Source organism: Crocuta crocuta, unplaced genomic scaffold, assembly GCF_008692635.1.
Source record: "Crocuta crocuta isolate KB4526 unplaced genomic scaffold, BGI_CrCroc_1.0 scaffold149, whole genome shotgun sequence".
NCBI lineage: Eukaryota > Metazoa > Chordata > Mammalia > Carnivora > Hyaenidae > Crocuta > Crocuta crocuta.
In genome coordinates, this window is record NW_027551561.1 from 4,428,625 (window position 1) to 4,442,875 (window position 14,251).

At 55.7% G+C, this 14,251-nt stretch overlaps 1 protein-coding gene and 1 long non-coding RNA gene across 6 annotated transcripts in view; one reads left to right on the forward strand and one right to left on the reverse strand.

Moving 5' to 3' along the window:
- Positions 1-4,790: 4,790 nt before the first annotated feature.
- The window catches only part of MYO18A (myosin XVIIIA), an 85,782-nt gene continuing 76,321 nt past the window's right edge, over positions 4,791-14,251 (forward strand). For all 4 annotated transcript variants that reach the window (XM_077749910.1, XM_077749912.1, XM_077749911.1 and 1 more), the window contains exon 1: positions 4,791-5,833. In XM_077749910.1, the coding sequence (XP_077606036.1) occupies positions 4,835-5,833 (999 nt within the window). In that variant the 5' untranslated portion in view covers positions 4,791-4,834. The remainder of the gene's footprint in view (positions 5,834-14,251) is intronic.
- LOC144219707 (uncharacterized) lies at positions 11,634-12,820 on the reverse strand. Of its 2 annotated transcripts, XR_013331486.1 has the most exons (3): positions 12,704-12,820; positions 12,205-12,591; positions 11,634-11,936 (listed from the first exon to the last, which is right to left on the reverse strand). It is a non-coding gene; the product is annotated as an uncharacterized LOC144219707 (long non-coding RNA). The 2 variants fall into 2 exon arrangements; XR_013331485.1 differs by having other exon boundaries at positions 11,634-12,591.

Below are 14,251 nucleotides of genomic sequence, written 5' to 3' on the forward strand. Positions count from 1 at the left end.
CCGCAATGGTCGTGTGGGCACAGAGCGGCTGTAAGCATATCAGCTGTTTACTCTTGTGATTGTGTGGCCGGCTGGGAGCTGCAGCTCGCTGCCACTGCCTGGCATCACAAGAGCGCTTCCTACTGCCTATCGCGAGGTCAGGAAAAGACCCAAATTCAAAATTCGAAGTATAATTTTTACTGAACACATAATGGCTTTCACATGTGCATATTGTAAAGTTGAAAACTTGTAAGTCGAACCATTATAAGCCAGGGACCATCTGTACCAGAACTTCATAGAACTAGTGTCTTATCTGGATGTACTCTTAATGTCAAAGCCTTCTTTTACTGTCACTTGACATAGTATTTTGGGGCTTCATCCCTGTTATATCAGTAGTCGCTTCCTTTCTATTGCTGAGTAATATTCCAGTGCATGAATATATAAATTGTGTCTCCTCTTGTTGAACCGCAAGATGCGCATTTGAATTGAATGGTCCTTGCCCTCAAAATGCTTTCTGTCTTAATGTGATAAGGCGGCGGAGTTGAGTAAGTCGATTGTACTTTGCTTTGATTTGGGGAGTAGCAGGGTCAAGATGATTTGAGTACATACCCTAATTTTTTAAAAATGTTTGTTTATTTTTGAGAGACAGTGAGAGACAGAGCATAAGCAAGGGAGGGGCAGAGAGAGGGAGACACAGAATCAGAAGCAAGCTCCAGGCTCCGAACTGTCAGCACAGAGCCCGACACGGGGCTCGAACCCACGGACCGTGAGATCATGACCTGAGCTGAAGTCGGACGCTTAACCAACCGAGCCACCCAGGTGCCCCAACATACCCTAATTTTTATACATACCTTTCTTCCACTTAAAACTAGGAAAGGCCTCCTGGAGTAGGATGAGGGGAGAATGGCAGAGCAGGAGGTCAGAAAACTCTAAGGTTACCTTCCCCGGAGAGGCCAAGAGACCAAGAGACTGCAGCCCAGAATGAAGAGTGAGGAGATGCTGATGTCACTGCTGCTGGAGACTTTGAACCTGAGGATGGGAGAGGGTGAAAAGTGCAAGGTCCACAGGAAGGTGACGGAGCCCTGGTCTCTGGTGAAGTGGGCTCCGAGGAGCATAGCAACGGCTGCACTGTACGTCTGACCCCAGACAGGGAGGCCGCAGGTAGCCCCAGACAGGCTTGTAGGAGTGACAGTGGGGAAGGGGTACCTTGTGAGCTGTGTGCATACCGGTGGCAAAACAGGGCTGATGAGGGAAGGGCCGAAATGGACTCAGTTTCCAAAGGCTCCGAGGTTGGGATAAGAGGAGTAGCTTTGGCAGAGGTTAATAAATAACCTGTGTCCACAAGACACTTAGATATTTGGAATTTTTGAGCGACAAGAGACCTAGATCATCCAGTCCAATCTTGAGCAAAGTGACAGGCTCAAGGTCCCCTAGCGGTTTGTTGGCAGATCCAGGCCTAGATACCAGGCCCGCTAATGCTCCCGGCCAGCACCGTCGCCTGTGCTACTGCTGTGACTGTGTGTGGTTCCTGCCTGTCGCAGCGGCAGCGAGGGGCAAGCTTTTGCCAAGACAGGGATTTACATGAAATTACTTCTCAGGGACCTGTCCAGCCCAAAGATTCTAGAATCCCGAGGCCTGTTTTCTGTTGGTACCACTCAGTGGTCTAGCTCCCAGCAAAGAGCCGGGGTTGGAGAAGGAAAGCAGAGTAAGAACTGAAGACCAAAAGAAGGGTCTTGGGGAGATAGCATTGCAGGCTTTGGGTTCTGCGTGCTTGGCCCGAGGCTGAGGCCAAGATACTCGTCTGTCTCCTTCCAGTCCCCAGAGTGGGTTTCTTTCTTTCTTTCCCACACGGATGCCCCTGGAGCCGCCGCCTCTCCTCCTCCTCATCTTCCTCATTTAGTTTTGAGAGAGACAGAGACAGAGTGTGAGCAGGGGAGGGGCAGAGAGAGAGGGAGACGCAGAATCTGAAGCAGCCTTCAGGCAAAAGAGCCAGGCGCGCGGCTTGAACTCACGGTTATGATCTCACGGTTTGTGAGTTCAAGCCCCACGTTGGGCTCTGTGCTCACAGCTCAGAGCCTGGAGCCCGCTTCAGATTCTGTGTCTCCCTTTCTCTCTGCCCCTCCCCCGCTCACACTCTGCCTCTCCCCTCTCAAAAATAAATACACATTAAAAAAAAATTTTTTTTAATCAACCTTTTAAGACAGTGCAGGTAGTGATGAGTGAGGGGTTAGGTGGGCAGTGACCAGCTGAAGAGCCACATCTTGGTATATGGTAGGTCTGTACCACACCCCATCAGTGTTCAGGAGGAGAGAGAGACTCCCCATGTCAAAATAGAGCCCGGAAGAGAGGATGCCTGCTGTCAGGTAGGCCCCCTCCCCACATCAGACCAGACTCAGCAGGATAAGCCTGCCCCTGGCTTTGCACGTCTGGGACCCTAGATTTCCCGTGTTCCTACTCCCAGGTACTGTGCGTGGAGCATTTCAAACCAAAAGGTTCAGAGGGAGCTTTGTCTTACTAGGTAGAAACAGGTCAGAGGGGGAAAGGGTGCCTGTTAGATCCACAGGGAGCTAGTAACTGGGCCAGATTCCCCATCTCTTTGGATATGCGCTACAAGTAGAGATTTCTGTAGAATTGTGCTGTCCAGTTCAAAAGCCACTAGCTTTTGAATACTGAAAATGTAGTTAGTCTGAAGTGAGATGTGCTCTAAGTATAACATTCACTGGATTTTGAAGACTTGATATAGAAAAAAGAATGTAAAACATCTCAATATTTTTCTTTTTAAATTTTTAAAAAATGTTTAATTTTAGAGAGAGAGAGAGAGAGAGAGACAGAGCATGAACATGGGAGGGACAGAGAAAGGGAGACACAGAATCTGAAGCGGGCCCCAGGCTCTGAGCTGTCAGTACAGAACCGGGCAAGGGGCTCGAACTCACAAACTGTGAGATCATGACCTGAGCCGAAGTTGGACACTTAACCGACTGAGCACACTCAATATTTTTCACAAAGACCACATGTTGAGATGGCAATATTTTGGATATATTTACTTTAAAGTATATCATTAAAGTTAATTTCACCTGTTTCTTTTTACCTTTTTTAATGTGGCTGCTAGACAATGTTATTTTATTTATTTATTGTGAGAGAGAGAGAGAGTGAGACAGAGAGCACCAGCAGGGGAAGGGCAGAGAGAGAGAGGGAGAGAGAGAGAATCCCAAGTAGGCTCCACACTGTCAGTGCAGAGCCCAATGCAGGGCTCGAACTCATGAACCGCGAGATCATAACCTGAACTGAGACCGAGAATCAGACGCTTGACCACCCGAGCCACCCAGGCGCCCCGAGACAGTTTTAAATGACACATATGACTTGAATTATATTTCTGTGAAGAGCACTGCTCTGGGAAGGATACACTGATCTCTCGGGAACCAAATGGGTCAGGGTGCTGGATGTGGGGGGAAGCAATTAGCCAGTGCACCAGGACCCTGGGGAGTTCCTGGCCTGAAGTCACCCTTGGCATTGTACCTGGGCGAGAAGTCCCTCTCCGTGGGATGGGGAGCCTGAAGGGCCTTGCTTGGTTGTGGCGGTGGGGTACACAGACAGGACAGGCCTCCTCAAGGCCTTGTAGTGGGTCCTTGCTGGAGGGAGTGAGCTCGTCAGTCCTGTGTCTAGAACTCCGAGGGGGAGGCCTTCCCGGAGAGAGAGAAAAAAATTGTGTTTAATTTCTAATTAGGCAGTATGGCCTATTTTTCCTTCTTGCTCGCTGCTGGCTAGAACTTGTTCCCTGGCTTGCAACTCCACCCCCACCAGGTTTTTCTCGGTCGTGGCCCCAGCCGGGTGGGCATAGGGGCAGGAGAAGGCTGGCATCGTAGGTACAGGTGCCCTGGAGCCGGGATTCTCTCTCAAGAGGCTGCCACAACTTTCCTCCCCAGGCTATATTTAGTTGCTGGTCTGGGAAAAAGGATATGAGTTTTTCAGGATCCTGTTTATCCAGCGGACCCACCCCCACCTCTCAGCTGTCCGTCCTCTGCTCAGTGTGGAACTTCCCTACCCTCCCTGCTTCACTCTGGGTGCCCGGGCCCTAGAACGAAAACAATATTTGCCGTGGGATCCCAGCACTGCCACTTATCGGCTGCGTGACCACTAACAATATAGTTAATTTTCTGAGCCCTGTTTTCTCATTTGTAACGTAGAGATAATGATCCCTATCTTGCAGGGATGCTGTGCGGTTCGAATGAGAGTGCGCGTGAAGTGGCAGTCATCAAATCGGCGTTGGTTCTTCGAGGTCTTCTGTCAGGCGGTGGCTAAGGCTGCTTCTGTGGGGATCACAGGCTTAGGAAAGAGCCAAATAGCGTGTGCTGTCTGTTGCTTTCCTGGGATATTGGCTCTGGAGAGGGGATGGCCTTTGCATCGGACTCTTCAGTCGGGTACCAGGTTGGCTTGGTGGCACCCTCTTGCCAGGAGGTCGGATCTCCCAGATGCCACCTCTGTGCACACCTACCGGAGATTAAAGGCAATGACAGACTTTGGAGTCTGGGCTTTTACAACCTTATCTACACTTCAGGTTTCCTTATTTGTGCAATGGGGGTAATCATAGACCTTCCCAGGGCAGTGTTATGACGATTGACTTAACAGAGACGGTATTGTGTAAGACGGAGCACCTGACGCATGGGGAGCTAGCTCTCAGCGACGGCGAGCTGTGCTCATTAGTTGGCCTTGTCTGGAGGGAGACACAGGAGGAGGCTCTGCTCGAATAACCTCTTTCTCTCTGTTTCTGTTTGCAGCAGCAAGGTGGGGTACAAGGGCCCTGTGCTAAGCACCTGTAGTCCTCTGGGGGTGCCATCCCCAGAAGCAGTACCCCACCATGTTTAACCTAATGAAGAAAGACAAGGACAAAGATGGCGGGCGGAAGGAGAAGAAGGAGAAGAAGGAGAAGAAGGAGCGGATGTCGGCGGCGGAGCTGCGGAGCCTGGAGGAGATGAGCCTGCGTCGTGGCTTCTTCAACCTGAACCGTTCCTCCAAGCGTGAGTCCAAGACACGCTTGGAAATCTCCAACCCCATCCCCATCAAGGTGGCCAGTGGCTCCGATCTGCACCTCACTGACATCGACTCTGACAGCAACAGGGGCAGCGTTATCCTGGACTCGGGCCACCTAAGCACCGCCAGCTCCAGCGATGACCTCAAGGGTGAGGAAGGCAGCTTCCGCGGCTCTGTGCTGCAGCGGGCGGCCAAGTTCGGCTCCCTGGCCAAGCAGAACTCACAGATGATTGTCAAACGCTTCTCCTTCTCCCAGCGGAGCCGGGATGAGAGCGCCTCAGAAACCTCCACCCCTTCCGAGCACTCTGCCGCCCCGTCCCCGCAGGTGGAGGCGAGGACTCTAGAGGGACAGCTGGCCCAGCACCCCAGCGCGGGTATCCCTCGGCCAGGGCCCCGGTCCCGAGTCCCTGAGCTAGTGACTAAAAGGTTCCCGGCTGACCTGCGCTTGCCCCCTGTGACACACCTGCCCCCGCCTGCCCCCCGGCAGCTGGAGCTGCAGCGAAGGCCCACTGGAGACTTCGGCTTCTCTCTGCGCCGCACAACCATGCTGGATCGGGGCCCCGAGGGCCAGGTCTACCGGAGGGTGGTTCACTTTGCCGAGCCCGGAGCGGGCACTAAGGACCTGGCGCTGGGGTTGGTGCCAGGTGATCGTCTGGTAGAGATTAATGGGCACAATGTGGAGAGCAAGTCCAGGGACGAGATCGTGGAGATGATCCGGCAGTCCGGGGACAGTGTGCGGCTCAAGGTTCAGCCCATTCCAGAGCTCTGTGAGCTGAGCCGGAGCTGGCTGCGGAGTGGCGAGGGACCCCGCAGGGAGCCGGCCGATGTGAGTGTCCCCCTGGGTGGCCATGTGGGGAGCCGGGATTTGGAATTGAGCTTGGGCTGACGACTGGGGTACCCAGGAGCTGTGAAGTGGTGCCACTCCTTGGCCCCAGGGACAACTTACCTGGTCCACAGGCAGGAGCGACCTTATCAGGGGGTGGTGCACGGTGCTACAAGCTTCTTGATGCGAGGGGTAGGGGGTTTGGGCACCATGCTTCCTGAGCCCTAAACTGGAGCGTAGGGGGCTAACATGTGTCACTTCAGAAGAGAGACAGTCTGGACTACTCGTCCAGCCCGGTATCTGGAGTAAAACGTAAGATTTCCATGTTATTTAGATGTTAGACTGGAAAGAAAAAGATTGGGTTATTTCAAATCGGGCCTGTCGCAGAACTTCTGCGATGTGCAGCTGTTTTGCTAGCTCTTGGGTGAGATGACTTTAGGGCTCCTCTTGCCCTCAGACGAGGAGTCGAACAGGAGGTAAGGTTGCAGAGATAAGCAGGGGCCAGATCATGGAGGACCTTGTAAGTCATGATAGGAGTTTAGATTTTATCCCAGTGAAATGGGACCGTTGTAGGGTTTGAAGCGAGCGAGTGAATGGACCTGATTTATAAAGATCACCTGGGCTCCAAGGGTTTTTACTACCTCTCCTGGAAGAAGAAAACACCCTGGAGATGTAACAGGCATCAGGCCTACAGAAATCGTATGATCTGACTGTCCGTGAGACCCCACTCAAAACAGCAGTGGGAAGGGTGACTTCAAAGCAGAAAAGGTTTAGAGTATATGTATGATCGGGTCTCCAGGCGGACAGTGGTCCCTAACCCCAGGGGTCTTTTGACCCCACGTGTGGGGTGGCTCCGTATCAGTTTGGAATATTCCACCTCATGTGGAACCGCACATGAGGACAAGCTGGCCTCTGGCCATCCCTGCCTCCCAGCTGTGGGGCTTTCGGACTGCCTAGCTCTGGTGCCTGGAGCGTGACCAGTGCACAGGCTGGCGGGGACCTCTTTCCGCGCTAAGTGACCAGCCAGATGTGTCCAAGTCAGAAGTGGGAGGAAATGCTAAGGAAGCAGGCAGAGTCCTGGTCCTAGCTTTCTTCCAGGGAGGGGAAGTGGCTGCTCAGATGGCCAGGGCCGGGGCTGGGGTGGGGGAGGCGGCTGGGAGCAGCAGGGTCAGAGTCTGGCAGGAAGCACTGGAATTGGGTTCCGGACCTTTCTTCACCCCGGGCCGAGTGGAGGTCAGGCAGTTTTGCTGGTCAGGAAGGGGTATGAGTGGGAGGGAGCCTGTTGTGGAATCCGCGGAAGGACCTGGGCTCGTTTATTCCGGAAACTCACATCGAGCACCTACTGTGTGTTGACCACCAGGCTAGGCTGAGCTCAGGGAACCACAGTGTAGAGGGAGTGGGCTTTATCTTAGAAGCAAAGCCCACACTATGTGGCCATGCCTGTCTACTTCCTCCCAGGCTAACATTGCTTGTAACAGATGGAATTTTCTTCTTAAAGAATGAATCCCCTGGGGGACTGTTGCCAGCTCCCTGCTGAACCACACACAGCACAGGCCTCTGAGGGGCCCTGGGCCTGGCATCCCAGGTGCCGTTTAGCTTTCTCTTTATGGCTCAGGGATCCTCTTGGCATCTCGTATTTCTCGTCTACTCTCCCTTCCCCACTAGCGGCTGCTAGTGGGGAAGTAGATGGTTTAGCTTTGGAGACCCCAGTAGATTCCACACTACAGCTGGCATCCCTGAAACCCTGGCTTGCTCTGGCCCCCATGGGGTAAGCCCAGTGGTGCCCAGAGGACTTCCACAGAGCACGCTCCATCTTCACGAGTCTCTAAGAGCCATCTGAGAGAACAGCGAGAAGCCTAGGGCTGAGGAAGCTCCTACCCCCAGTAGAGAGGAGCAGGGTGAGCCCAGCATCCTGGCTTCCGGGGACAGGCCTGCAGCGGGTCCGTCAAGGCTGCAGCTCTCAGCCTCCCTCTCCTCTTCCTCCCACTCCCACTCCAGCTCCTTTCCTTGGCAGCAGGTCTAAGCTCAGTTCCAGGCCTAAGAGAGTCTTCCCACTTCCTCTGGGCTCCCGGGCGGGGCATCCTGACAACTCTAGCCCCACGAGGGGACAGCTTCTGGCAGCCACCCTGCCCGTCAGGTCATCCATCAACTGTGTCCACACACTGCCTGTCCCCGGGGAGCTCCGAGGGAGCGGGCTGGCCATCTGTTCTCTTTCTGCTATACAGATGGAGACCAGGCCTCATGGCTCCTCTCCACGGCCGTTTCAGAAGGCCCCAGGGAGAGGCAGCCCCTCGGGTTTCCTTCTCGCGTGATATGTGTCCAGAGTGCTTGGCTCACACCTCCGTGTGTCCCCGTAGCTGCGAGCAAGTTTCCACTGGGAGTAGGGGTGAGGCACCATAGTGGGATAGACATAGGGGCCGATGGAAATCACTCAGCAGCCCTGGGAGAAGCAGGTCTTTTCTGCCATCCGTTCTTCCACTCACCTGTCTACTAAATAAACATTTCTTGAGCACCAACTGTGAGCCGGATCCCGGGATCCAACGGTGAGCGGCACATAATCCCAGCCCCAAGGAACTCATAGTCTGGCGGGAGAGATGGTCAAATAGCAGATGGCAGTATTGTTTGAGAAGCTCCCCAGCGGGGGCCAGTACAGGGCCCTAGGGACCCCTGCACAGAAGAGGGACTTTAAGTACAGCCTTGGGAGTGATCACAGGGACAGCTGACATCTGGGTGGGAGATGGATGAGGAGAGGCAGGAGGAAGCAGAAGGCTGTAAGAGACACACGGCAGGCCCTTGAGGCTGGAGAGAGAATGACGCATTTGGGGGATGAGGCTGGGGGGACGGCGCGTGGGGGAATGAGTATTGAGAGAAGCGGCAGAAGAGGCAAACAGGGGACAGGTCACGAAGGCCCTGTGAGCCAGCCTAAGGAATGTGAACTTCAGCCAAAGGGCAAGAAGCAGCTCATACAGGGAGTGATAGGAACAGATTTTAGAAAATCTCCCTGGCTGCTCACGGAGAATGCTTCTGGCTGTAGCAAGGGCAGCTGTGGGGAAAATAGCGGAGGCCCGGTCATTGTCATCTTAGTAGAATGAATGGAGTCCGGCGCTTGGGGAGAAGCAGGGATAATAGAGAGAGATATCAGACGTGCGCTACTGAGGGATTGTGTAGTCTTGGTGACCGGCCGGTGTGGGAGGTGGAGGAGAAGAGGGGTCAAGTGGGATGCCAGCTTTGGAGGAAGATGCTAAGTTCTTTCCTTGGCTCCTCAGGGAAAGTGTTTTGGGGCATCTGGTTTCGTATCAGTTACTCTTAAATTGTCCAAAGACGAAGCGTTCCCTGAGTTTGGTGTTGGTACAAATGAGGACCGTAAAACCCCAGTTGAATCAACATTCCTTTCTCCTGTTCCATGAATCTCAGTGGGAAAGTCAGGGGCCCGCTGAGAAGGATGAGGGCCTGGGAGAGAGGGGAGCCAGCCCCTTCTGTTTGTATCCTCACGGGCCCATCGCAGGGACTGTGAGTGTAGGGTGTTTCTGCTAAGTTCAGAAAAGCCCACCTCCACCTGGCTGAACCCTGGCTAATGTGGTTGCCACCCCACCCCGCCGCCACCAAGGAGCTAGCCTGCAGGGGACCCCTACCCAGGAAGCACTGCTTCCCTGAGCTTCGAAGGGAGGGGAGAGGTGTGGATGTAAAAGAAGGTACCCACCCTTCCCAGGCAGGTCTACCGTCCTGGGCTCTGTGGGGCTCTTAGGCATTTACCGGAGATCCGTGATCAGTTTCTTCTCCCTTTGGACGGTGGGGTTTGTACTCAAAGCCTATAAGGCCGTGAGGCTCCTTAAGAGGTTGTCATGTCTGTGTAAACCACCTGCTTATGCAGAGTAGTGTAAACCATCTTTTGTGGACTTCGGCAGATAGTAAACACTTAGGAAGATTAGTGCCTTTGCCTCTGCTCAAGCTCCAAAGCCATCCAGGGAAGGTAATTTTGCAGTTTCCTTAATTAACCCATCCCAGTGCCTCCCCATCTGTGCTCCTGGTAAGGTTTTCTTTCCAGCGGGAACTCACGATGCTTTTGTGCGGACTCTGTCCCTGTAGCCCTGTCCTCAAATGCAGCCAGGGGCGGGAAGAGCTGGGACGCCGGGGTGCCGGGCGCTCAGGCCTGCAGATGTCCCATCTGTGGCCTGGCAGGAGACTGGCCGGTCGGGGTTGCCCGCATCTGGGGGGAGGGCAGGGGCCCCTTTGCCAGGAAGCCCTAGACCCCTGGGCAAAAGCTATATGAACCTCACCAGCCTTGTCTCCGGGCCCCCGGGGGCAGGAGGGGGTGGGGGGCACCCGCAAGAGTGGGAATTGCAGGATTCCAAGGAGAGACTAAAAATTGTCCTTTTCCGGGTCTGCCCGGCCAGCTTCTGAGCGATGGGCTTTCCCACAGGGCCTCTGGTGGTGGAGCTGCTGGGGGCTGCCTGGGCTCAGTGTTCTAGAACGGCTCTCTCCCTGATGTTACTCCGAATGATCCCTGGAGAGGTTTTTGGTTTTCGTTTGCTTGAAACAGAAAATTCTCATTTCGTTTGGTGCCAGAGCTTCCGGTACTTCTGACATCGGAGTCTCACCGTGCGAGAGCTCTGGCTTGAGGCCTCAGGGTAGAACCCAAACTGAGTTCTTTCGATAATGAGGTGGCCGGTGGGAAGGTGCCGAGGGCACGCGAACTGGTGGGTGAAACATCTTTGGGAGCATTTGGGGGCTTATCTACCCTGGATTAGTGGGGCGCGTGGGACCGGCAGCATAGAGTGGTGGACTAGGTCATTTCTGTTCAGCTAGGTCTCCTCTCTCTGTCCTCAGAGGCACGTTCTGCCTTCTTCCCCATGAGCTGCTAGATGAACTGCAGCCCCAGAGTGCCCTGGCCACCCAGCCCGTGGGTGGTGGGCATAGTGCCCAGGCCACATTGAACTGGGTGTGGGTACGTGTCATGGTCATCTGTTGTTTTCGCAGGCACGGCTTGGAGCCCTGGGGCGTTGCGGGGGGGCGGGGGGCAGGGCCTTGACTTGACGTGGTCTGCACTGGCCCCTTCTGGCCCCTGCGGCCCACCCTGGTACCCCTGGCCACCCTGTCCGCAGCTCCCTTCTAATCTCTTATTTACATTGAAATGGTTCTGGGAAATACCAGATATGCAAACACCCAGGCTGGGGGTGGGTGAGGAGTGGGGTGAAGGGGGGTGTGTGGCGGGTGNAGCAGCGCTGGGGGCGCCCACCGTGCCAGACAGGCGCTGCCAAGGACTGGAGTCTTCCAGGCTTCCCACCTCCCGCTGTGTACTTTGGGGGAGGGGGGGCGGGTAGCCAAGCCCAGAGTCCCCGAGCCGTGTTTGGCAGCAGCTTCTGTTCTGTTAAATACAGGGGACAGTGTCAGCAAAGCTTTTTTTTTTTTACCCCCCAGTTGTTGGCTCTGGTTTGGTTGGGAAACTATTTCCTCAGACCCGGGTCACCACTCTAGCTGCCTTCATCTGCTGCCATAGGTTCCTCAGAATCAGGGCGTGACAGGAGTCCCTGGCACTCGCAGCCCGGCCACTTCGCACAGACTTGGGCGTCGGAAGAGTGGAAGGTGTTTGTCCAGTGTGCCGCATGGCGCCCGGGACGGTGCACTGCGCATACGTGCTCCCCGAGTGGTGTCTCGATGTGGCAAAGGCTCAGCTGACCAGAACATGCCTTGAGAGAAAGGCGTGGGAGATAATGGCCGGGGTGAGAATCGTGGCTAGCGTCGGGCCCTGTGCTAGCTGCTTTCATATACTAACTCATTTAATGTTCCCAACACCCCTTTGAAATAGGTATTAGAAAAATCTTTATTTCATACACGAGGATACCAGATTACAGAGAGGTCAAGGATAAGTACGTTGCCTAAGGCTTCAAGACTATTAAGTGACCTCCGGGGAGTTGAACTTCGGACGTCGGCTCCTTGCACTTCACTGGTGTGCCGGACAGGGCAGGGGGTGCAGCTTCTGGATATCCTTATAACTCCACCGCCCAGCCCCGGCCTGCGTCCTTCTGATTCCTGCTGCCCCTGTGGGCGTCTCCTCCAGAAGGGAAGAGTGACTGGCTATTCTTGTTCTTGCTCTGTGGATGGTGAGCTGCAGGATGGGGTGGCTGTCCCTCTGTCTCTGCAGAGGACTTGCCAGAGGGAGAGAGCCTAAGTGGCAGCAGGTGGGAATTAATCTGGTGGGAGCTGGGAGAGATACTGGAGTGGCTGCAGCGGTCCCAGCAGTGTTTGGCTGTGGTCCCTTGGGGGCGGTGCAGGGACACACTTTGCCCCTTACACATCCCGCCCACCCCTGTTAGACCCTGGGGGCAAGGATGGTGCCCCTCGCCTATTTGGCCCTTACAGACACTAGTACCGACCTCGGCCCTGCCTGGGCTAGCGGGATCCCCGGAGCGTCACCTCCGACCAAGCACGGGTCCTCTCTTGTCACATGGGGCTGCACACTGCTTCCTGGTGTGCAGTGTGGGGAAGCTTCCAGCACAGCCTGACAGAAGGCCCCCCAGGTGGTGGGCGTGCGACTTGGCTTCTTCCGTTGAGTCCTTGCTGTTCCTTATGTCTGTGATGCTTTTCCTCGCCCGCCCTCACACCCTCGTACACATCGGCCCCAATTTGAACATCACTTCCTCAGGGAAGCCTTCCCTGACCTTCTCACATGTCACATCCACACCCGGGTGCCACCGCATCCTTCTTCATAACATCCACCGAGATTGTGGCCGATGGGCTGTTCGGTGATGTTTGCTGGATATCTGTTGAAGGAGAGAAGATGGTTGTCTGGCCAGGAACTGATTTCCCATTGGCTCGGTGGGGCTTTCCTCATTCACCTCAGTTTTGGTTTCTAGAGCCCTTCCCCGGACTAGCCTTGGCGATGTGTCTGCAGTATATCATCACGTCCTCCTTTCCTCCCGACTCGGTTTCCTGTGGGCATCTCGGCATCTCCTGCAGGAATGGAGGAGAGACGGGCTCTAGGCGGCCAGGGGCCGGAGCCTCGGGAAGAGGCTCTGGGAGGAGGGTCATGGAAGGGCCTGCCTCCTGGCCCTGCACTGGTGTCTTCGGGAAGGCACCAGGCTTGGGTGAGAACCAGACCTGGGGACGTACGGAGTCACACAGTGGCCAGCCCCGGGGACCTCGGAGAAGTGTGCTTGCCTTCCTGGCTGCAGGTCTCCGAGGGGGTAGGACGTGGCCCAGCAGGGCTCAGGGCTTCCTCTTCCCTTCTGCGGCTTCCCCGGCGCTGCCTGCGTGCTGGAATGTCAGCAGGCTGGGAATTTTCACAGCAAGGACTTTTCCCAGTCAGAGCAACAGATTCCAGCTGGAGCCTGGGGACAGCTCCGCATGGCCAGGGGCTGCCAGAGAGGGCCAGGGTGCGCGCTAGGGCACCCCCCGCTGCCCCCTGTTGGGGCCTGGGCCATTCCCACCCTCCACGGGAAAGGCAAAGGCTTGTCTCTCCATGTGTCAGGCGGAACCCGGGCTTCTGGGCTTCTGGAGCTCAGGGGAAGCGGTGGGAGGCCCGGGGGACCAGAAACGCCCCCGGCAGTGAGGAGAGACCATGGCTGCCCATGTCCCACAAGCCTCACTTCCTCCAGCCGGTGAGTCAGGAAGGCGAGCCGCCTGGATTCCATCCTCAGGTGGGGCTGTGGCTGCCAAACCCAGGTTCTCTGGCCTGTGGGGGCCTACCAGCCTTGGCAGGAGGTGGCACTGCTGAGTTTGTCACCTGTATCTGTCCCCCTCTCTGTGGGCCCCATAATGCCTCCAGGACCCGGTTCCCTCTCTTAGTGACCTTTCCGGCCTCTGTGCCCTTTGCCCTCTGATCTCAGTTCTCCTGGCCCCTCCCTTCCACTCCCTTTTCTGCAAGGAGCTGACTCACTTCCTCTCCCCCGCCACCCCAGCGTCTCTCACTACCAGGCCCTACGGCCGTGCAGGGTACCCACAGGGAGGGGAGGCTTCTCACAGGGCACTTCCCGGGCTCTTTTTCCCGGCAGCAAGACTGAAGCTGCCCCCTGGCTCTGGGCAGAAGGGGGCTGGGGGGGTGAGGGTGCATGGCTCCGGGCGGTAGGAAGGCCAGATGCAAATGGCCTTGGAGCCTTGACACAATCAAGGTGGGACGTCAGGAAGCCCTGAAGGACACCTGCTCCGTGTCACCCCGTGGGCTGGTGGGAGCCTGTGCTTTCTCTAGAACAGAAGACATCTGCAAAAAGATAGATCTCAGCCCAGGGTGGCATGGGCCGGAGGCCAAGCAGTGACAGCAGTGTCGGGCAGCATGATACGGTCATGACTCTCTGCGACACCCAGTTTCATGCCCAGCCCCATCGCATCAGGGGGAAAGTGTCTGGAGATGGCCGTGGAGCCTCCCAGGGACTGGGTGAGGAGAATCTGATCCCGTCTCCCTGCTGGTTCTTCCCCCTGGAAGCC